We start from the raw sequence: 25,209 nt of genomic DNA, 5'->3' as shown, positions 1-25,209 counted from the left end.
GATTTCCAAAGGAAATTTAAGATAGTCATATGTTACTTCCTTGATGTTGATCTCTACACTTGCCTTGTAGTGCCTTTCATCCTTAATGCTGATTCTTCTCTTTCCATGCTGATGAATCTTGGGAGTGTTCTCAATTATAGAGTAATCAGCTTCCTTGCTTAGCTTGATATCTTCCCTTGTGAAGTCCTCTCTCTTGCATTCTGGCCGCCTTTGATGTTGCTAGTGTGATCTCTCCATGTGATCGAATCTCCTCGACTTCTTCATTGCTGTAGCATCCTCAATTGCTTCCTTTCATATGCTTTACTTCTTTCTTCAACCTGAAAAGGGCATGAATATAAATCAAGAACTCTGAAATAAAGTGCTCCATGCTGTCTTAAATTTTGCCTTCAAACCTTCACTTAGATCTAGAAATGATTGATTTTTACTTGGGAAATGATGCTCTCAGTTCTGATCTCATGTCTGATTTTACTGATTTCAGGTTTGATTGGGGCTTCTACCAAGTGATAAACCTGCCCTTCACCAAGACTGTTGTGGATTTGGAGGTGCCAGGGAAGACTCCTTAGGACTGCCATGGAATTGGAGGGGTGAGGAAGTTCCAAGATGGCCGTGGACTTTGGCCAGCAAAGGATAAAATCTTCCTTATTACTCAAGCTTGCTGACTTCAAGCACTTAGCTGATCAATTCACTTCACTTTCAATATGATGTTAGTCATCCTTCAATTCGCTCTAAACAAGTTTAGCATGTCAAGGAAAATTCCCACCTAGGCCGTGGAATTGGGGGAGGGAAGGAAGTTTACTTCCTTGGCCGTGGATTTGGGGGGGTAAAGGAATTGTCACAAGGAAGGCAGTGGATTTGGAGGGGTGAAGGAAGAACTGCCTTTAACTTCTCTAAGTTGTTGATCACCTTAATCGCCTTCATTCCTCATCACACTTAGCCATTTGCTTGATTAAATATCATGATGATGCACTTCATTTTCAAAGTTAAAGATGGGAATGAGCAATGTTTCTTCTTTTCGTTCTTCATCAACCTTGCTCCCTTCATGCTTAAGGTGTGGATTTAGGGGAGTGAAGGAAGAATTCCCTACTTCCACTTCCGAGTTGATCACTTCATTGCATTCACCAAGTGTTGGGTAACTTGTTTGTGGGGTTGACTTGGTGTATTTGTTCTCTTCCATCATCACTTAGTCCTTGATTGATCTACATCAATTGCCTCATCTCAATCATCTCCTCTTTGTTTGTTCCTCGCCTCCATGCTCTATCCTAAGGAAATATACCTATTCACTTGACTGCGTATCACACCGAAGACTCATCCCTTGACCCGACCTAGGGGTTGCATTGTGAAGCACCACCAAAGACTACCTTGACTCTATTTCTTACTTGACTCCCACCTATCACCTGAGCACCTAGAGCTGAGAAGACCTCAAACTAGTCTGGAGGAAGACTTGACTACTGCTAGACTACCTGACTTGATCACTTCCTGACAATCAAAGGCACTACATCTCTCACAAGCAAAAGGTTAAAGGTTCGAAATTATTGCCAAGCTAGACGACTAAGCAAAGACAACTACACTACCAAGCAAAAAAAGTGGGGGTCCCAATTTGCAATGGGGCGATGTGTGAAAACGTCAACAATATTATGAGAATGTATATTGACTATAGGGAACTAAACAAGAAGACAATCGAGACCTACTACCCAATTCTTAGGATTGATAAGATACATCAAGCGGTGTTCTTCAAGATTGATCTTTGATTGGAGTATCATCAAATAAGGGTTAGAAAGGAGAATGTGCATACAAAAACCTTTAGGTGTCACTATGGGCATGAGTAGTTCTTGGTCATACCTTTTAGGTTGATGAATGTGCCTGATGCTTTCTAGTCTTGCATGAATCAGGTATTCATTAATTGGTTGAGGAAGTTTGTGTTGGTTTTCTTAGCTAACTACAACAAGACTTGGGAGGATCATTTAAGACAAATAGATGAGGTGCTTGGAATTCTAGAGAAAGAGTCGCTCTTCGCAAAGGCACTAAGTGTGAGTTTGGGATGATGAAGATTCTGTATTTGGGGCATAATATTAGTGCCCAAGGTGTTCACGTAGATGAAGAGAAGATAAGAGATATCCTAGATTGGTCTCCTCTCAAAACTCTATCATAGTTAAGAGGCTTCTTTGGTCTTTGCAACTATTATAGGAGATTTGTTAAGGGATTTTTTTAGTTTTCAACTCAATCGACATGTTTGATGAAGAAGGGAGCCTTCCATTGATTTGTCTCCATACAACAAGCTTTTGATAAGCTCAAGGAGGTAATGAGCTTATGTCTTGTATTGGCTTTTCTAGATTTTTCACTTCCTTTTGTGTTAGAATTTGATGATTCAAGAGAGGGGATTGGGACAGTTTTGATGCAAAATATGCACCCCATAATATTTGTGAATAGGAATCTCAAAGAGTCATAAAGGGCTTTTCCACTTATGAGAAGATGTTGGCTATCATGCATGCTCTGGATAAATTCATATAGTATCTGGTTTGTGGGAGATTTTTGGTGAAGATGGATCATAATAGCTTGAAGTTCTTCCCACAAAAGGATTTGATTGATAGAGAACGGAGATGGGTAAGTAAGCTACAAAAAGATATGATTTTGACATTGAGTATATTAAGGGGAAAAATAATGTTGTGATTGATGCATAATCTAAAAAACCATATTTGTGCTTTATGTCCAAGATTTTTGTTGATTGGAGAGTTGCTATTATACTGGAGTATACTGAGAATGCATTTGCAAATTATATTTTGGAGGGAAAATATGAGGATGAAAAGTATAGGGAGGTGAATGATCTCATATTTTACAAAGATAGGGTGTATCTTGTTGAGAAATTTTTGTGGAAAGGACTCAAGGAAGATGTCTTTAAGCACATTAGGGAGTGTATTACATTTTAGCAAAATAAGATAGGGACTAATCAAATTCTGCTTTTGGTTAAGAAATCTATGGTACCACCACCCATTTTCTATGCCTTCTAGATGAAAGGTTGCAAATTTTATAGCTTCTACCTTATACATAGGGTTAAACGAAAATTATTTATCTAACTTTTGAACCAAGCACAAGTTGTGCATTTGTTTGATCCATAATAAGAAGGAATGGTCAACTTACCCCATTTGAGTTATGTACGTAAGTCTCTATGAGGTTGGTTTGCCTTTTTTCTTCTTTCATTCTTTTGTCCATGCTTCATCTTCAGATTGTAGAAATTAGTGAGACATTTTTGCATGAAATGCTAGTCCAAGAGCTTTGTATTCATCAAATCAAATGACAAAGCTAGCTCTCTCTTAGTTTGTTGTTCCTCTTATTTAGGTTCTACTTCTCTTTGTAAGAACTTAGGCTAGAAAGGCCTATATGCTGAACCTAGAGTGGTTTTGTTATTTGTAGCAGCAGTAACACTTCCTTCACTCGTAGGGGTTTGAGTGGACCTTGGAACATTTAAATTTTACATTGTTTGCAACAATTGTGCCATAAGATTTGTCATTTGTTAGTGGACTTGACTCATATTGATAATGGCATTATATTGGATGTTTGTCTTCTCTTCATCTGTTGGAACCTTCTTGCTTTTTTCCCTCATTTCTATTTCTTCAATTTCTTCACCTTGATTCTGAAATTTGCTCTGCTCTCTTTAATAAAATGTTACTTCTCTACCTCTAGGCTATATTATCCCTGTGATGTCCCCTTCCTATACATGAAAACCCATCTAGCATCAAAAACATGTGTGGTCCAGGTGTGGCAAGCCTTGGACACTTTCAAGTAGTTAACAAGTAGATATAAGAATTGTACATTGTAATTAGTAGCTCAAGCAGCTAGATTTTCATATCAATAAAGACTCTAGCATCAAGATCCTATTGAGGGAAAATTGTCTTATTCATAAGGCTTCACTATTTTCCTATCAAGCATCAAGATAAAGATGCAAAAGTAAAGCACAAGAGGTTTGACATGCTATCCACCCATTCTCATGATCAAGGAATGAAGACTTTAAGTGTATTTGGTTTCATCAATATATCAGGCATACAATTTATTGAGCCTGCATAATGTCAAGTATGACAACCTTGCTGATAACCCACCTTACACATATGGATCATGAAATTATCATCAATGCCGTGAACCAATGACAATAAATCCATAATCTGATATGCCCATAAGATGGTATCCTGTCATCATCAAGACAACATGAAGGGAGCACGATAGCATGGATGTAATGATACTCATGGATCATAATACAGATGCCACACAGAAGTATACATATCATAGAAACAATTCCAGAGGAACTCTTATATGCATTGATCATAAATGAAGACAACTCCTTATCGGTATCATCACTATAACATTCATTCATTATAATCATTGTGCAATGACCACAATCATATAAACAGAAGACCATCATAATCGGCCATCAATCATTATTTTGGGAAGGAGCCTGATCGTATCTGAAGACAATTCATATTGATTTCATCGTATTGATAATGCAGAAATAACATATTGTCCTCACAGTGGAAGAAGGATTAGCGGGTTAATGAATATGTCCTTCATTAAACAATCTGATCAGCAAATGATTAGAAAGTTGATCACTCAAGGATTAATTAATCCTTATCAAAGGGTGCAATTACACTTGCAAAATGCAGCAATTAAACATACAAACACAATTTGTACAAATAACAAATACGATTAGTGGAAAGATCCGATTAAGACAATAATCATTTTTCATGAAGAAGTGCGATAAGGAAAGAATAAGGATGTGTTCCGTTTCAAGAAGACACAACCATTCAATCCAAAGGATATAAAAGAAATCTCAAACCGCAAGTCAGAGGAATCATCGGAATTTGTTGTTTACTTGTATTCATATCCTTTATTGGATTGCCTTGATTGAGTACCAGCCTCTTGGCATTAATCAGGTCGCACACATTCAAGGAGAAAACAGGAACAGCACCAATATATAATTGCATACTCATAAAGATGAATCAGCAACAGCAAGATACATAATTGCTATAAGCGATATAAGCAGATTGATGCATATTTCTTAGTGCCATATCAGAGATAGCTATCAGCAACATTGATTACACAATTAATATTGCACAATTCCTATTGTTATAGTAGAAGTGCAGATCAGATATAGAACAAGATATCATCCTTGCATAAATCTAATAGATATATCAGAGATAGCAGTGATACTCTATCCTATTGATTAGTAATATATCATATAACATCACATTATAAGTGGTATCATAATCTATCATTCTTGCAATTAAGTAGCATCAATTGTCATCATTTTCAGTGTTATTAGAGTCCTTTTGGAAAGAAGTCTCTTGCAATTGATTTATTAGTTAACTGTTCCCTTATTTCCTAAGAATATACGTAAGAGGACATTATAATCCCTAACCTTACAGGCTAGCAAGATCAAGCTCTAATGTGAATGTAATGGCATTTTCATAAACTTTAAATTTTTTTCGGTAATTTTCTTATAGGTATGCAATATTCAAACATTTATGACAAAAAGTAAACTCTCACAACAAACAACCAAACATTAACACTTGCTGTGACATTCCTATTTTAAATCCATCAAAAAACTGATAATATTGATATCAGGAATAGTTTTTTTTTTCCAGGATACAAGGAATAGTTGGATATTCTCATAATTTTTTTTTTATAAAATCCCAAGAAAATCGTTGTTGCAATAATATAAAATTTGAGTAATAAAAATGACAGCATGTAGTTTTGAAAATCACTCATTAAAAGGCCTTATATTTGCAACTTGCTAATGCTAATATGAGAAACCATTGACTACCCAGAATAACATAAGGTGGTAGGTTTGTAGGGTCAACAGTATGCAGGTATCATGGCTCCAAGGCTAGAATTTGGTGCTAGGTAAATTAGTAAATACTAAATATTACCATGAATTTGTATGACGGCCACAAAACAATTGTTATAGCACAAAAATGTGTACCACAGCTTAAACCCATCAATGCTCGGCATTGGTATAAGCTGTACATGGAAGCCATTAGAAACATTTAGGTAAGCTAGACAATTGGAATTTTTTTATTTTATTTTGTGTAAATGGCCATCCATAACATTCAATTGAAATACAAATTTATTTTCTAATCTAGCTTGGCATGTTCACTGTTACATGGTCAATAACCTGAACCAAGATTGAATTTTACAATGGTTAGTTATATTGCGAGAAGTAAAAACATAATTCAAACATGGAAAACAGAACAAAAAAACAATAATAGTCACATGAAGACTAATGGAGCCATTGAAGCTGTCTAGACTCCATTAATGTTAGTCAAAAGACCAAGAATCCCTTAGGATGGTGTAGTGCAACACTTATAAGGCTACAACCGGGATAACCAATATAATTTGACTTGAGACTTGGTTTAGTACAGTAATGAAGATGTAGATTTCAAGTTAATGATGAATTAAAGGCTCCATCATGGGAAGGTATCTTCAAACTTCTCTGGAAGATAGCCTTTGGTTGTGTACTTATACTAAGACCTCTATATGGTTTAATTTCCATTCATAGAATAGCTGTTATAACTGCACTATATTGTCTGTTTTATTCTGATTTTATTTGCTGTTGTATTAACATATCTGTGGGTTGAATTATTGATACATATATCAATGAATACTGCAGTTCAATTTGATTTCCTAGCCCTTGGCTACATCTCATTCCAAAATATGAGTAATTGGCACATATCACTTTATAAAACTATGGTAAATGTGGTAGAGTATAATGGACTAATAGAGCTTGACTTTTAATCGGTCAAATGTCTTGAAGGTTTGATCTGATAGAGTAAACATGTACTAGACCAAACCTGATTTTCTTTTTGTTAATATGTCAACATCAATCTTGCAAAACCGATCTTCTTTTTGCAAAGAGAGATTTAACAAATACCGTGAAAATAACGAGGAAATTGTCACTCTAGTAAGCATTTCTTCCTTTTAAATATTTTAGAAGATAAATGCTGGATGACAAATCTGCTATGCTGTTGCTGAAAGAACTATCCAATTGCTTATATCCATTCAAAAAGAAATGCATCATGGGAGTGAGTCATGAATTGAGGGAGTAAAGTGGTTATCATCAAAGCAGTTGTCTCAAATGAGGAACACATCGAACCGCTTATGGATATTAAGGATATCATCCTTGTTGAATAGAACGCTAATGGGGAATTGGATTTTCATGTGGACTGTTTTTTATTATCAAGTTCTTGCTCAGTATATGAAGCATATTTGAAAAGATATAAAAACAATTTTAAATGGGTTTTAAATATATTAGTCAATATATCTCTCTCCCAACATGCTTTGATTTTGTTTGTGGTCTTGAAGTACAGTTTTTTCATTCTATTATGATAAAATGGTCTGCCCCTAGCCGTACACAACACAAAATCTGATTTCTAATTATGGCATATTCAATAAAAATGTAATGTCTTGGATAGGTATTTTTGAAACCCTTAATTACATGGATACACAATCAATTAGATCAGTTTAATTTCTGTAATTTCCCTCTAGCATCATGTGTGTTGATGACTAATAAGGTTAATTTTGGGTTGTTGTAGGATTGGCTATTATCATTATGGGTGTCACTGGTTCTGGAAAATCGTAAGAGATGAACCTTATTTGAACACATCTAAAAAAATGGAGGAAATTAACAGCATATCTAAACAAGCCTTTACTTTTACAATTACTGTCATTTTATTTTACTTCAAAAAGAGTTTATCTTGTGGAAACCATAATAAGTAGATTTCTTGAGCACCTTTAAATCTCTCTTCCTTTTTGTGCTTCACTTGTGATGTCATTCAAATTTGAAAATGTATCCAGATTGACATTTTCAACTTTTAGTTAAGCTATAAATCACACAGAAATCACACCAATAACACATTGTTTATGCAATATAATATGTTATAATATCAATATTCTGCCTGGTAGATTGTAATTGATTTACTAAATCTCAATAGTACTCCTCACATACTAGAGGTTTACTCTTTATTAAGTTTACAATCACACATCAGTGATGTATATTTTCATAGAAGAGGAAACAGTCTAGTGTATCTTTTGAAAGCATGCATCTTATATTGTATTATGGATTTATGAAGCAACATGTTTATGCAAATGAGTTCAACAAATCAAATATAAGAAATCGTCATGAAACTTTGCAATCTAGCCAAGGGGGTCTAACACAACAGATTTGGCTCCAAGGTTCATTGAGTTTAGATCTTTCCTAAATACACATATTTCTTTAGTTTCCTTTCTTTGGGTATGAAAGTGCACTACCTTTAAATGATGGAATGAGTTACAATTAGGCAGCATCTCTCAGTTAAGCATTCTCAAATGTAATATACTGCTATGCAATTTAATATGCAGGGTCCTATGCAATTAAGGACAAGAGGTTTAAAATGTATTGTAGGATACCTTAGAGTTGTTCATGGTAGTTGGTATAGAATGGATGGGCAGAGTAGAGAATGTTGCAGCATATGCTTTGACTGTTGAGGAATCAAAGTTTGACTTGCAATCTGTCTCCTCACATTGCTCTTATAGTGTGGTAGTCATCACAAGGCCCACCATACTGAATAACATCTATAGCTGGAAAATGTTTGATGACAATCAGTAGATCTATAAATTCTTGAACTGCATGGATGAGTTTGGCAGCTTGTTTATAGATTGGTAGCCCATGGTTGAGATGGAGGATGGAAGGGAAATGCTTTTGGGGAATGAATTAATACAACTAAAAACTAAACCATTCCAAGAGGTCTTGTAGAATTGGAAATAATGTTTGATGGTGCATACTGCATACTATTAGAAGACAAGGAGTAAACCTGTAAATGAAGATGATGTGGAAGGCATCAACCTCAATGTTGGTGATATGAGTTGTAGGCCCCAAATACCTAAGGTCAAATAGTCTCCAGTACCAAGGGTGTCAAACTTGGGAAGAATGCCACAAAACCATGTTCAGGTTGAGCAATTGAGAACCAATTACTAAGGTGGTAAGTGTTGTGCGAATCGCACACCCATCCCCGTCTTGGACAGGGACCCCCCGGTTTGTGCCTTTCTGTCTTTGCGGAAGAGGAAGGGGATATGAAGGGTCAAGTGCTGCTAAAACGTCCAAATTCGGCCTCTAGGGGTTGTTGTGACGTATTCACATCACCCCATAAATGGGACCCCTGCTTTTTGCTTTCTGGGGTTTGTTTTTCTAGTTTTTTTAAAGGTTTTGTCTGTTAGCCTTTGCATGATGAGTGCTGTCAGGGGAGTCGCTGGGATGGCAAGCTCTGCTTGAGCCAGGGTGAGTCAATAGGGCCCTAGAATTAGGGTTTCTTTGAGAGTCTTCCTTAGGGCCTGGTTTTGCTCTTGTTGCTCATCGTGTCTTGCTTGGTGAGTGAATATCATCCTTGAAGGTCTGAGTTAGGTCAAGTTGGTGAGTGATGGAGTCTGGAATGTCATCTTGATCTTCAAATGCCCTAAAATTTGGTTAAGTCTGGAATGTCCTGACCCTGAAATTTGGCTAAGTCTGGAATGTCCTGATCCTGAAATTTGACTAAGTCTGGAAAACTGAGGAATCCTCCAAAAACTAGAATTTGCAATATAACTCCTGGAGGTCCGAAACCACTCTCAAACATCCTGACAGTATATATGGAATATAACTTAAAGTATAAGATACTTAAATGTTATATTCCATAAAATGATCCTTCGGCGAGATCTTGACAAACTCGCCTAAGTGCCCAAGCTCGCACTTCTTGAGGAAAAAGTTTAAAATGCCCAATTTCGGACCCTGGGGCAAAAATTTAAAAATGTGAAATGTTGCAAAAAGACCCTTTAGGTCCGAATTTCACTTAAAATGCCCAATTTCGGACCCTAGCTCCGAAATCTGAAAAATGTGAAATGTTGCAAAAAGACCCTTTAGGCCCGAATTTCACTTAAAATGCCTAATTTCGGACCCTAGCTCCGAAATCTGAAAAATGTGAAATGTTGCAAAAAGACCCTTTAGGTCCGAATTTCACTTAAAACATCCAAATTCGGACCCTGGGGCCGAAATTCAAAGTTTGTTATAAATTTTCAAAAAGTATTGAAAGGTCCGAAATTTACCTTGAGTTTGCAAATCGGGCAAAAGGTCCGAAATTCCTGGAATTTGCACAAAGTGTTTCAAGGTCTGAAATTTCGGATAAAAGGTTAAAAATCGCGAAAACTCCGAAATTTGTAAAAACGCCTTTAAACTCCGAATTTGCAGAAGTGTTTAATGGTCCGAAATTTCTCCGATTTTCCAAAAGAGGGCTTAGGGTCCGAAGTCTTCTTAAGTTGCAGAGCATAGGGTCCGAAAACTTTTCTAATTTGCAAAGAAAACGCTAAAACTCCGAATTTACAAACATGTTTAATACTCTGAAAAAACTCCGAAATTTGCAAAATATGCTAAATGGTCCGAAATTTACCTTAAAGTTGCAAAAGACCCCAAATGATCCGATTTTCTTCGATTTTGCAAAAGGGCGTGAATGCTCCGAAGTTCTTTCAAAATCGCAAAAATATGCCAAGGCATCCGAATTTCGCGCTTAGGGTTTAAAAGCATAGTTTAAGTTTGCAAAACCCCCCCGCTCATTCTCCGAAATTCACCAGAAAAGGCATGAGTGTTAGGATTTTAAAATTTGCAGAAGCTCTTCAAACCTCCAGAATCATGCTATAAGAAGTTTTCAAAATATCGTAAACCCATTCAAAACACCCAAGACTCCAAAGGTAAAATCACGCAGAAGTAAATCGCCCAAACACCATCAAGACCAAGGATCAGATTTCACATTCGAAGAGAAAGGAGAAGCATTTTCAAGATACATCTCACAAAGAGCTTCTCAAGCCAGACGTCATAATTAAATTTAATGTTATTAGATTAAATTATTTAATTTTTCAAATTGATGAAATTGGTCGATTGATCGCAGGACGTCATCGAAGAACCAGGAGAAGGCCTCAAACGCAAATCAACGAAGGATCGCAATCCAAGGCCAAGCGCTGGAAGTTGGAGGAGAAAGATGCAATGCAGGATCAAAGCGATGAAGCATTGGGAAGCGCGCCACAACCTGAACCACAGAGTTGAAGTCCACCAGCAAGATTAAAGACAAAAAGCAAAAGAACACTCAAAATATGCATTCTCAAGAAAGTGCACAGCTGGATTTAAGTCCAGAAATTCAGTTTTAAAACTGAAACTGCTTTATTGTAAACTACTTGTGGGTCCCGTGCAAGATATTTTTGTGGACAACTATTCCCAACCACTAAGAAGATCGGAGACTCAAATTAATGCCAAAACAGTTGTAGGTGGTTGAAATTGTGGTTGGTTGGATAACTGAGAATTGATTAGGCATGGGTTAAAGCTGCCAGCTTCTAGAAGGCAAATCAGGACCCTTGGATGCAGTCCATCCTAGCCTTCGATTCAAAATTGTAATATCTATAAAAGGCAGAGGCCTTTCTTTTGTAAAGAGTTAGATGGTTAGATGGTTAGATGGTTAGAGATTGTTAGATAGTTAGATTTAAGAGTTAGAATAGGTTAGATCTTAGCAGTAGCATAGAGATGCTGCAGAAATTGTTGTAATAGGCAGCTGAAATCAATATATAAGCATTGATTTGGTGTTTATTGTCTTGTTTTCATCCTGTTTGCATGGTTTCTCTCAGCATTTTAGATAGATCTTTCTATTTTGGGTGTGCAGGTATTTGATAGATTCAGGGTCATACCACTGAGGATATACTGATTTTGTGTCCTTTTGTGTGGTTAACCTGAGCCTTCGATTGTGCGTAGTTCAATTGCAGGTGTCTGTCTGAGCTGCGCCAGAATTGGGTGCTTAGCCGTGGGTCTCCAGTCTGAAAATCTTCCAAGTCCCTTTGAAGATTGCACCGTTCCTGCAAGGTTCTGAGCTATTCTGGCCAAGCAGGAATTGGTTATGTTGAATCCGTCTACCCACATACCTGTGTTGTTAGTTTCAGATCTCCTAACCCTTTCCTTTTGCTCTTTATTGCCTAATTCGAGAATCACAACAGACTAGCTTATTGCCTATTTCACCGTAAGTCCCCCTTGTGTTTCCAGCAAAACACATCAAACCACTGAGTAATCCCGCAGTCAAGACCTGACAAAAGAAACCTTGAGGTTGTCCCCTTTGATCAAATATAAAAAATAGCATTAGGGACTTCCTTATCTCAAGAGAGGATAGGATACTCAGCAGATTATTCTATTCTGCATTGGCCGTATGGAGTCTACAGCAATGCGATTTCAGACACATCAACAGAATTGTTGCTAGAAGGAGGGTCGTATGATGAATGTCTAAACAACTAAATCCGCATCATATTAGTCCACAGTTGTAAAGAGTGACCCTATAACTTTTTTACCCTCCTCCGTGCGCAACAAAATTGGGGAGGGCACCTTAACAGTTCCTTGCAGCAAGTTGAGTTTATTGAGACCTTTAAATGCTATACTTGGGATATGCAAGATCCTTGTTAAACTAGAAAAGCCAAAAAATCAGAAAACCTGAAAATACCAAAAATATTTCTGAGTCAGTATGTTGAGTTAGTCGTTTCATGAAGGTTGCTCGCAATCCGAAATTTTTCAGATCCATCAGAGGTTGAGTTTGCAGATCTATCCAAGGCAGCTGTCCGAATTTGCATCTTCAGCTCACTGCAGAATTCATGACACCACAGCGCACGATGAACTGAATTGCTTGACATTTTTGTCAAGGGTCGAGCTCGCATTACAGGGGTAGACATTCTTTTGGGATGTCCCCAAACCAGAGGTGACTGTACAGCCGGATATCCCTAGTCCTCCGTCCAGCATCGAAGAATTTACAAGATTCAAGAATTTGATTGAGAATCAGTTTGGTCTCGAAGAGGAGTTATGCTTGGAGAACGTGTTGTCACCTTGGTGGTGCAGAATTCACCGCACCCCACATTCAAAGTTCACCTGCTCGCTATGCATAGAAGCAATCAGTCAAGTCAAAGCCCAATTTGGACTGCCGGAAGAACCAGAGGAGAGCATCACCAGCAAAGCTGCAGACGAGTATAGAAGATCGCAAAATCAATACAGCACCACACCTTTTGACGATGTTAAGTTGGGGCTATCAAGTGCTAAGCAAGATGAACCAGTAAATCAAACCAAGGCAGTAGATGAATTTATTATCCCTACAACTGATGAAGACAGTGTTCAGAAGGACGATCAAGTGAGCTTTGTGGATCAGCCACAGGTTGAAGGACAATTTGCAGCAGCCTTACCAATGGACGATGCAGCCCAAGAGTCCGTCGAGGATGTTTTTGAGGGCCAATTAATTGAACGATCCCTGCTGTTTGAAGACGTGCTGGCAGAGGTGCCTAAGGCTGCATTGTTCACAAAATATGAAGATGCACCAGTAGATGATGCACCCCTCTTTCCTGAGTTCGAGTTCGGTTTTGAGATCAACTGTCAGCCTAGGCCAGCCGATGAAAAATGTGATGCTGATTTGCATACACCAGACGCTATCAAGATGCTGCACCACCAATGGCGACCTCCTGATACAACTGTCGAAGCCTTCCCGCCGTACAACCCACCGTGCAAAACTCTGCATGACTCAGAAACCTGCCAGGTTGTTTCTTTCCCTCCTACTGTTAATTCTGAAAATTTTCCGTTTAATTTTGAATATTCTGGAAAAACAACCTGTAAATGGATTAACCATGGACCTAATGAACTCCCTCAATTAATAATTCCACCTGACGTCCTGGTTAAACCTGAGAGTGGCCAACTGAAAATTTTCTTTTCAGAATATAAAGACAAACAAGCCAAACCGAGAACTGTTCCCACTACCCTGTTACTGCTGCATATACTGAGAAATCATCATGCATCAGGAACGCATGCATATAGTCCACCTTTTGTACAATCGGTCTCTTCTTGTACATAGTTAGTTTAGGTTTTTGTTCGTTTTCTGTTCTTTTAGCTTAGATTTCCTGTTTTCTGCTTTAGTTTAGTTTCCTTTCCGTAGTGTAGGTGTCCTTTCAGAAGGGGTTGTCTCCCTGTCAGTTTTTGAAGGGGTTTGTTTGCTTTTCCCAGCTCTGGTGTACGAAGTCGGAAATTTTTTTCCGACTCATTTCTTGGATGCCGACTTTGGTAGAGCGCCTAATTGACGGTTGCCCCCGTAGTCAATCCATTTTGGTTTAAGGCTTAGTCAGTCTAAAATTTGAGTTGCTTACTGCGTCTTGTCGCCAACGTTGTGATCACTGCACTTTTAAACGCTTAAAAACGCTTAAGTCTATCGTTTTATCAAAGGGAGGTCACTGCAAGTGAAAAAATTCTGAAGCTCTGCTTCAGCGACCACTGTAACGCTCAATCCCACGTAGGCTTCACTGCTTACCAGCCAAGATGAAAAAGTGAAAATAAAAGAGAAAAATCAAAAGAAAAAGAATTGAAAAGCAAAGAAATATCAAGTTGCTTGGCTTTGAGAATGCAGACACCTCTGCCAATTTTCAACAAGAAAATTTATCAGAAACAGAGCAATCTCTGTGAGCTTACAGGCGATAACTCTGTCGGGGCTATAGACGCTTGCTGGCAGCGGGGCTCTATCCAGGTTGCTTTTGGAGTTAGAGTCGCTCTACGTAACTTGCATTAACTAAACAATGATATCTCAACCTTCTTTAGGCTTGAATGAACTTCACTCCACACAATCGATTTCTCAAGGTTGGTGACTTGATTCAGTTTGCGACCTCAATTTTACTTTGAATCTGTCTTCTGTCATTTGGGTTGTTTTGTGGGGTATATACCAAAGATTCTCGGGTTCGATCCGGATAGTCATCCTTGAAATGTTCAGGAACATTTCCCAGCCGAGTCGCCATTTGTTGTGCGAATCGCACACCCATCCTTGTCTTGGACAGGGACCCCCCGGTTTGTGCCTTTCTGTCTTTGCGGAAGAGGAAGGGGATATGAAGGGTCAAGTGCTGCTAAAACGTCCAAATTCGGCCTCTAGGGGTTGTTGTGACGTATTCACATCGCCCCATAAATGGGACCCCTGCTTTTTGCTTTCTGGGGTTTGTTTTTCTAGTTTTTTTAAAGGTTTTGTTTGTTAGCCTTTGCATGATGAGTGCTGTCAGGGGAGTCGCTGGGATGGCAAGCTCTGCTTGAGCCAGGGTGAGTCAATAGGGCCCTAGAATTAGGGTTTCTTTGAGAGTCTTCCTTAGGGCCTGGTTTTGCTCTTGTTGCTCATCGTGTCTTGCTTGGTGAGTGAATATCATCCTTGAAGGTCTGAGTTAGGTCAAGTTGGTGAGTGATGGAGTCTGGAATGTCATCTTGATCTTCAAATGCCCTAAAATTTGGCTAAGTCTGGAATGTCCTGACCCTGAAATTTGGCTAAGTCTGGAATGTCCTGATCCTGAAATTTGACTAAGTCTGGAAAACTGAGGAATCCTCCAAAAACTAGAATTTGCAATATAACTCTTGGAGGTCCGAAACCACTCTCAAACATCCTGACAGTATATATAGAATATAACTTAAAGTATAAGATACTTAAATGTTATATTCCATAAAATGATCCTTTGGCGAGATCTTGACAAACTCGCCCAAGTGCCCAAGCTCGCACTTCTTGAGGAAAAAGTTTAAAATGCCCAATTTCGGACCCTGGGGCAAAAATTTAAAAATGTGAAATGTTGCAAAAAGACCCTTTAGGTCCGAATTTCACTTAAAATGCCCAATTTCGGACCCTAGCTCCGAAATCTGAAAAATGTGAAATGTTGCAAAAAGACCCTTTAGGCCCGAATTTCACTTAAAATTCCTAATTTCGGACCCTAGCTCCAAAATCTGAAAAATGTGAAATGTTGCAAAAAGACCCTTTAGGTCCGAATTTCACTTAAAACATCCAAATTCGGACCCTGGGGCCGAAATTCAAAGTTTGTTATAAATTTTCAAAAAGTATTGAAAGGTCCGAAATTTACCTTGAGTTTGCAAAATCGGGCAAAAGGTCCGAAATTCCTGGAATTTGCACGAAGTGTTTCAAGGTTTGAAATTTCGGATAAAAGGTTAAAAATCGCGAAAACTCCGAAATTTGTAAAAACGCCTTGAAACTCCGAATTTGCAGAAGTGTTTAATGGTCCGAAATTTCTCCGATTTTCCAAAAGAGGGCTTAGGGTCCGAAGTCTTCTTAAGTTGCAAAGCATAGGGTCCGAAAACTTTTCTAATTTGCAAAGAAAACGCTAAAACTCCGAATTTACAAACATGTTTAATACTCTGAAAAAACTCTGAAATTTGCAAAATATGCTAAATGGTCCGAAATTTACCTTAAAGTTGCAAAAGACCCCAAATGATCCGATTTTCTTCGATTTTGCAAAAGGGCGTGAATGCTCCGAAGTTCTTTCAAAATCGCAAAAATATGCCAAGGCATCCGAATTTCACGCTTAGGGTTTAAAAGCATAGTTTAAGTTTGCAAAACCCCCCCCCTCATTCTCCGAAATTCACCAGAAAAGGCATGAGTGTTAGGATTTTAAAATTTGCAGAAGCTCTTCAAACCTCCAGAATCGTGCTATAAGAAGGTTTCAAAATATCGTAAACCCATTCAAAACACCCAAGACTCCAAAGGTAAAATCACGCAGAAGTAAATCGCCCAAACACCATCAAGACCAAGGATCAGATTTCACATTCGAAGAGAAAGGAGAAGCATTTTCAAGATACATCTCACAAAGAGCTTCTCAAGCCAGACGTCATAATTAAATTTAATGTTATTAGATTAAATTATTTAATTTTTCAAATTGATGAAATTGGTCGATTGATCGCAAGACGTCATCGGAGAACCAGGAGAAGGCCTCAAACGCAAATCAAGGAAGGATCGCAATCCAAGGCCAAGCGTTGGAAGTTGGAGGAGAAAGATGCAATGCAGGATCAAAGCGATGAAGCATTGGGAAGCGCACCACAACCTGAACCACAGAGTTGAAGTCCACCAGCAAGATTAAAGACAAAAAGCAAAAGAACACTCAAAATATGCATTCTCAAGAAAGTGCACAGCTGGATTTAAGTCCAGAAATTCAGTTTTAAAACTGAAACTGCTTTATTGTAAACTACCTGTGGGTCCCGTGCAAGATATTTTTGTGGACAACTATTCCCAACCACTAAGAAGATCGGAGACTCAAATTAATGCCAAAACAGTTGTAGGTGGTTGAAATTGTGGTTGGTTGGATAACTGAGAATTGATTAGGCATGGGTTAAAGCTGCCAGCTTCTAGAAGGCAGATCAGGACCCTTGGATGCAATCCATCCTAGCCTTCGATTCAAAATTGTAATATCTATAAAAGGCAGAGGCCTTTCTTTTGTAAAGAGTTAGATGGTTAGATGGTTAGATGGTTAGAGATTGTTAGATAGTTAGATTTAAGAGTTAGAATAGGTTAGATCTTAGCAGTAGCATAGAGATGCTGCAGAAATTGTTGTAAAAGGCAGCTGAAATCAATATATAAGCATTGATTTGGTGTTTATTGTCTTGTTTTCATCCTGTTTGCATGGTTTCTCTCAGCATTTTAGATAGATCTTTCTATTTTGGGTGTGCAGGTATTTGATAGATTCAGGGTCATACCACTAAGGATATACTGATTTTGTGTCCTTTTGTGTGGTTAACCTGAGCCTTCGATTGTGCTTAGTTCAATTGTAGGTGTCTGTCTGAGCTGCGCCAGAATTGGGTGCTTAGCCGTGCGTCTCCAGTCTGAAAATCTTCCAAGTCCCTTTGAAGATTGCACCGTTCCTGCAAGGTTCTGAGCTATTCTGGCCAAGCACGAATTGGTTATGTTGAATCCGTCTACCCACATACCCGTGTTGTTAGTTTCAGATCTCCTAACCCTTTCCTTTTGCTCTTTATTGCCTAATTCGAGAATCACAGCAGACTAGCTTATTGCCTATTTCACCGTAAGTCCCCCTTGTGTTTCCAGCAAAACACATCAAACCACTGAGTAATCCCGCAGTCAAGACCTAACAAAAGAAACCTTGAGGTTGTCCCCTTTGATCAAATATAAAAAATAGCATTAGGGACTTCCTTATCTCAAGAGAGGATAGGATACTCAGCTGATTATTCTATTCTGCGTTGGCCGTATGGAGTCTACAGCAATGCGATTTCAGACATGTGAACAGTAAGGACCTGTAATGTCCCCACTCTAGCAGATTGACCAAGGATATGTGCGTTAGCCTAGCTCTACATGGTCCCGAGGGCTAACGAAGGGTTTAAAGGGATCCTGGAGTGTTTTGGCCTAGTCATTTCCAGTTTGGGCCAAAACAAAGTTGATTTACTTAGTTTCAGGCATACTATTTTTAGTAAGTCAGCAGGACACAACGGGGGCTAGTTTTGGTGATTGGATTTGATACTCCTTGGCGAGAGCTTTCCGACGAGCTATCACTCACGCTATTCGGAGTCCGATTGCTAATATATTTTAATGCCTGAAGTTTTATTAAAGTAACATTTAATTTAATTGTAAAATATTAAAGTGTTACTTTAATATTTATTTTATGGAGATATGTGTAAATCAAAGGGGCAACCAAGGGAGACATAAGTAAATATTTTAATATGTTTTATATTGAACATGTTTTATCCCACATTGTTTGAGTGAGTTGGGTCGCCCCTTGGAGAAAGAATAAAAGGGAGCTTTTGTGGCTTCATTGGGCAAGGAAGGAATATGAGAAGAATTTGGTGTGTGAGTTGCAGATCCGTTCTTGGCATTAGAGGACGTCTATCCTCTCTTGTGACATTCTAGACGTCATTCCCTTGGGGTTTGGCCTTTGGAATCCTTTGCTATCAGCTTCATTTACAGGCAGATTGGGTGCTTTTCTAGCTACAAGCAGCAGCATTATTTGGTTGCATTTCCAGCTACAGGCCGCGACACTATTCACGCGGGTACTATTCCCGCGACACTATTCCCGCGACACTATTCCCGCGGGTACTATTCACCTGGCACTATTCACGCGGCACTATTCACCTGGCACTATTCATGTTACTGTAGCAGCAGAATTAGAAACTTTGGTTGGAACATTATGTCAAAATGCTGGAGTATTTAGTGAGTTGAAAATAACCTGCTATGTATTTGATTTTTGTTAATTCTGGAAATAATATTATAACAGCAGTAGTTCAATTTCCAGCTTGCCTATTATTGTAAATTCTTTTTAGTTCATGTTATGTGGTTTCATACCTGTGCAAAGACTTAAAAACAAAAAAAACATTGAAACATTAAACGGAGGAATAAGGAGTTGGCTGCAAACTGTTTGACTAAATTCCTATCAGCAGTGGGGTTAGTTTTTGGGCATTCTAGGGTGTCCACTACAGGACCTCCTTCACTTTTGGCTCTACTAAACCAAGGGAGGTTTTCGTAAGTTGTGCAATAGATATCACCATAGAAGCAAAACAGTTACCCTAACACAATCCATACCCATTGCATAATTCACCTCTATTTCGGTTGTCACTTCGTGCCTATGTGTTGATTTGCAATACTCAAGGTCAAGCACCTTATTAGAGCAAATGATATGTCATATGAGTGTCTAAGAATGTGCTTTATAATAAACCCTTATGTTATACATTCATACATGGCTATGAAAACATAGTAGAAAGGATAAAATAAAAAGGATGTTTATATTAAGTTGTTTTAAGTGTGTTAGGATGATGGGGAAATAGAGCTAGTAGCAGATTGTTGCCTTTATATAGTTGAGCAATAGATTCTCTAAATTCATACAGAAAATGTAATAACTGAAACCAATGGTGATACCTCAATCAAAATACCACAAAAGACTATGCCTTTCAAAATGCACAAGCAAGCTAGGCTTTGCACACACATTTAGAAAAACACTGAAATGAGTTTACTCAGTAATCCATGAGCATACCTATATGAGCATACCTATATATTTCCTTTATTATTTTGGAAAGATACCTTACTAAGGCTTTTCAAGGATTTTGTAGTTGTTTGGTTGGCCAACAAATAAAAAAATGTTAGAAATTAGGATCTTAGGATACTAATCATTATAAACAAGATATAAAATAAATGCATTAAGAATCTTACAACCATAAATTAACACATTACACAAGATATACATGGGGAAAGTCCTTTTGGGTAAAAAAACCCCATGATGCATCTTTTAATAAAACACTTACAAATGTTGTCTATCATAAAATAGACTTGAACCTGGGGTTAATCCTCCAAATACTTCCATACTTCCACATGGCCAATAATACCTCGTGCATAGTGATTTAACTCAGTATAAATCTTCAAATTCCCACACCTCTCAAATGAGAGAGAACCTCCTTAAATATAGGAGGAAGGGTGACTTCACTAGTCATACCTATTCAATAACCTCTATTCACAAATAATTAATAATCTAATAGTTAGTAGATTCTAATTATTTCAAATGGGATATGCTTAGAAAGCATATAATATATAAGGTTTTCTAACCTTATGTTAGAACATTATATATAAATTTTATAAGGATGTGACCCCTAACAACATTATGTTCTAACACTCCCCCTTAATGTTAATAGGGGATCACATGCCAATTTCCATAAAAGAAAAAAATGAAGTACCCCAATAACATAGGTCTTCTTTGACAGTGATAAACAGGGACACAAATATATGCCAACATGAAGATAATGCATTATGGACTACATGAAAGTCATCTTGTCATAATCTTATATTCCTAGTGTTTTAGAAATGATGCTATGAGGTCTTAAAGAATTATATTAGACCACGTTTACCTCAAATTAGTCTCTCCTTAGGTTCATGACATAGTGCCCATAAAACTTAATACAATGCTTTTACAAGTGGAAGATTTACAATATGCCCATATGACTTAAAACTAGGATTTAGCCACTAGGCGATGTCATTGACATGCACACTCCCCCTCAATGGCATCACCTAAGGCCAAGCATTGATTTGAATTTGGAGCATATAAGCCTAAAGGTCTTATTCCTATTAGGTCCTATATCTAGGATTTAGCCACTACGTGGTGTCATGTACACTCCTCTTGAATGGCATCACCTAAAAGCTAATCATTGCATAGAGGATTTCAAAGTGATGGCTAAAATTTTAATATATAGCATGTGCCCATGATCTTCAAAGTGCCTTTATTATGGAATACTTTCACTTGAGTGAGGTGCCCATGGTCTTCAAAGTGCCTTTATTATGGAATACTTTCACTTGAGTGAGGTGCCCATGATGTTCAATGGTCATTTTGATTTTTAGAAATGATATTCTTTGGAAAGAGTAAAATAACTTCAAGTAAGATGGTACTTTACATGTATACAACTAAAACTCTTCCATAAATCTTCAAGGCCATATCGATTCTTCAAGAGCTACTTTCATATTTCGTCCATTTGATTCAAGGACACATAGGAGACAACCTTTTTATTAAAGAATTGCACCATCCATGTAATAGCACCTGCGCCATATGTTTTGAGGGCATAGTCTCACCAAAGAAGCACCGATATAGTTAGTAACATAGTAATCAATGAAACTTGAATCTTGGTGCAAACAAAAAAAACATAATATTATGAATTTGTCATTCCCGGAGTTCATATAATATTCCTCATAAATTTAGAATATAATCCAATGATTAGTAGCAAGGAGATCAGCATATATTTTAATAAGAATAAACATGAATAATTAGCTGTCTTGTTTAAAATAAAAATAGACATGCTACTATATATAGTAATGATCCATAAAAATTTAGGCAATGAGTGAGCTATCCTTTCTACGTTTGCTCCCCAGACAGTTTATAAGGGCGATAACCATCCATTATAAATATTATGATTGAAAAATGGATCAAATATAAAATAGAATAACAAATCTCTTTGATCTCCAAAAAGGATGCTAGTGAGCAATATATCAATTTTGAATTTACTTATGCATATTTACTAGTATCCAAAAAGGATGCTAGTGAGCAATATATCAAATTTGAATCTACTTATGCATATTTACTAGTATGTTCATTCCATAAATAATTATTTTATTCTCTATTTATGAATAGGTCGATGATTTTTTGTTTATCATTGTGATAGTGTGATGTTCCTTCCCTTTATTCCAACTACTGCACTTATGTATCTTAGGATACCAATGTAGATTATACCAGTTAATTTGGAAGGACAACTTGAAAAATAGGTATTGGAACTATATGGGAAATTTCATGGTTAGAAAAATTTCATGATTACATCAAAGAAGATAAAAAAATACCCCATCAAATTATAGTTTAGGAGAATCCCATAATTTTAAAATCAAATAATAATATGTCAATTCAAATTGACCAAATTACTTCACATATAAGCCTTAAGAATTATTATAACATTCACATATTCACTTCATGTATCATAACTTATATTGGCAAGCCTCAACAATTTTCAGTAGAGGCTGAACTTAAGATTTAAAATTGTCAATTTTCAATTGAAAACAGTCTTAGAGTCCAATGATATGAATTAGTCCCCCTTTTGCAAAGCTTGCAGATTCATTGGAAACTTTTTGTGAAGTTGATATAAATATGTCTTAAGATTGCCATGAGATTTACAAATATGAAGGATATAAGTGTTAAAGGTTTTAGAAAAGATTGAAAATAATAATATTCACTTCATTGCAAAATTAGGAAAGTCGTAACAAGGCTGTGATATTACAAAAAAATCACAATTTAATAGAGTTCGTAAAATATTTGACTTTGTGATGTAGAAGGTTGATAAGTTTACTAAGTTCACGAAAAAGAAAACTTGTGAAAGTAATGTTGTCGAGCCTCCTACAGGTTCATGAAATTTCCTTTACGCGATACTTGACTAAGTGCAAATGAAGCACATCTGCATTCACTTCATCTAAGGATCATGGCCACCAAATGTCAAGAACTGCATCTGTTCTCCAATATTTACCTTATAGAAATCATCTTTGACTTCATAATTACAACTACCATGTAATGGTAAAATCATCAACTACTATAACTTTGAAATGTCAACATCTTCAGTTTTGAGTCCTCTACAAGAAAACACTCTTTCATCAATAAAATTATGTGGAGCTCTAATATCAATAAGGGCAACTACTCACTGCCCACATCAGACTTCTTGAACTTTGAAAGACTCACTCTCTAAAAAATTTTGAGTTGTGCAAGAGTACCTTTACTTTCTTTCTTTTCTTTTGACTCTTCAAATGACTCTTCTTCCTCTTTTTCCTCCAAATTAGATTGTTGTTTTAATTTTCCTGATGCTGATTCATTAGCTGAATAGACTTCTAAATGATGAGCTTCACACTTTTTGAAGCACTTATGACCTGGGGCCCATGGCTCCTTGCAAGTGAAACATAGTTTCTTCCTCAGCTCATTTTAGAGGTCTTCATCCATTTTTGATGGAAACTTTTTTCACTGATTTGAATCTCTATGAAAATGCTCCTTGTCCTTGTTGTGCTGAAAGGTCCTTGGTTGAAATTTTTTCCTTGGAGCAGCAAGCTCCACACCCGTTGCCTCATGGATTCTTGGAGAATTGATGGATCAACGAGTTTATGCCATCATCTAATTGGCTCCATTAGCCCTTTACTAAAAAGAATTACAAGTCTTCTCTCTGTGATGTTAGGAACCGTGACAGGGAGTCTTTGAAACTCTACGATGTAGGCATCAATAGTACCTTCTTGTCTCAATTGTGCAAGCTCTCTAAACTGCATTTCAGGATCCTTCCTATCAAATCTTTCAATGAGTTTATTTCTGAACTCATCAAAGGTTGTAATGACAGTATGATCTAGTGTTACCAAGCCATGGTACCACCATTCATGTGCTACTCCACCCAAATGCAATGTAGCAAATTTGATCGCATCCTCCTTTGGCATTGCTCTTAAGGACAAATAATATTCCAACTTCTAGACCCAAGCTCGAGCAGTGCACTTATCACTCCCATCAAAGTGAGCTGTGTCACCTTTCCCAAGGCTTGCTAGTAGGCCCTTTGCACAATAGGACCTTTGATCTCAACTCTTCCACCACCCCTCTTCTTCTTCTGATTCATGGACTGCTTGAGTCAAAATGTCCCATATCTCCAATGGGAGAGTGACATATTCTACAAAACTAGCCCTCACTTCTTCCACCATAGGAACTTGAGTTTCTAGAACAACTTGAGCATCCTCTCTACATGGAAATATAGTTTGGAAAGGTCTAGCAATAAACCTAGAAGCTGCTACAATAGTGTGTCCATTAGTGTTTTGTTGATTATTGGTGTGAGAGGAACTAGTTTCACCATTCTGAATTGGAGAAGCATGTGGTATATTCTGATTCATTTTGACTAGCATTTGTGATTCAACATAACATCAAACTTTCTCTGCTTTGGAATTTGGACTGTTTGGTGGGGTTGTTCTCGTCTCTTTCTACCATGTTTTCTAATGAACATCCTGACTGTTAGAAAACATTCCTAAAAGTGTTGTGACTATCCACAATGCCAACTGAGTTCATTGCTATAAATAGAAATCTTGAAATACTGAACGTATGCCCTCCAAGAACTTTGGAGTCCCCTTTTTCCTTACCAATTAGCCTATGGGAACTCAGAAAATAGGCTAATTGTCACGAAACTGACTAGGTTGTAATAACGACCCTAGATTTTTAATTTTTCTAAAATTGTGTAATGTCCCCTAATGAGAGTCTCTTATATACAGTCCTAAAATCACAATTTTAGTACATAGAAAGAACAATAGAAGGACACTAATGTACACTAAAGCTTGATCTGGAACCTATTGCAGTCTATATTAATATTACTATTAAATTCTGCATATGAGCATTGTCGGGTGTTATATATTAAGCATACATATTAAGCACGTCCCCATGCATACTACCCAAAACAAGGATGTTACTGCCTGTAACTTAATAACCGTTCTGATCTGATCTCATCGTTTGTATTAATTTCTTTATATTATAATATTAACATTTGTATTAGGCTGAGAACCGTCAGAACATATGAATCTAGTATTATACATATACTCTACATATAATGACAGACATAAACAACAGTATGCCAAGAATCAGTATTAAGCAGATACAATCAATATTTATTATGCTATACCTCAGACCACAGTATTTTCGGATCTGCTGTGTATTCTTATGAATTATTAATGCCCGATCTCCCCTGATTTCTTTTTTAATTTTTTCTCCGTTCCCCCCCATTCTTCTCCACGATTCTCCTCCTTTTTATATCTTCTCAAATGGAGGCATCCTTTATGTATGGACGTGTCTTTTGCCAAGATAGCACCTCTTTGTTATCTCATAACA

The 25,209-nt window shown here is 37.3% G+C and overlaps 1 protein-coding gene across 3 annotated transcripts in view; it reads left to right on the top strand.

Annotated features, from left to right (window-relative positions):
* The window catches only part of LOC131038051 (gluconokinase), an 86,585-nt gene that overhangs the window by 34,538 nt on the left and 26,838 nt on the right, over positions 1-25,209 (top strand). For 2 of the 3 annotated variants that reach the window (XM_057970336.2, XM_057970337.2), the window contains exon 2: positions 7,578-7,620. The exons of the other annotated variant lie outside the window; for it this stretch is intronic. In XM_057970336.2, coding sequence (XP_057826319.1) covers positions 7,578-7,620 — 43 coding nt within the window. The remainder of the gene's footprint in view (positions 1-7,577; positions 7,621-25,209) is intronic. 3 annotated transcript variants of the gene reach the window in all.

The sequence above is a fragment of the Cryptomeria japonica genome, chromosome 2, assembly GCF_030272615.1.
Source record: "Cryptomeria japonica chromosome 2, Sugi_1.0, whole genome shotgun sequence".
Taxonomy (NCBI): Eukaryota; Viridiplantae; Streptophyta; class Pinopsida; order Cupressales; family Cupressaceae; genus Cryptomeria; species Cryptomeria japonica.
The sequence above is the reverse complement of the archived record's forward strand: the minus strand, read 5'-3'. Positions and strand labels throughout refer to the sequence as shown.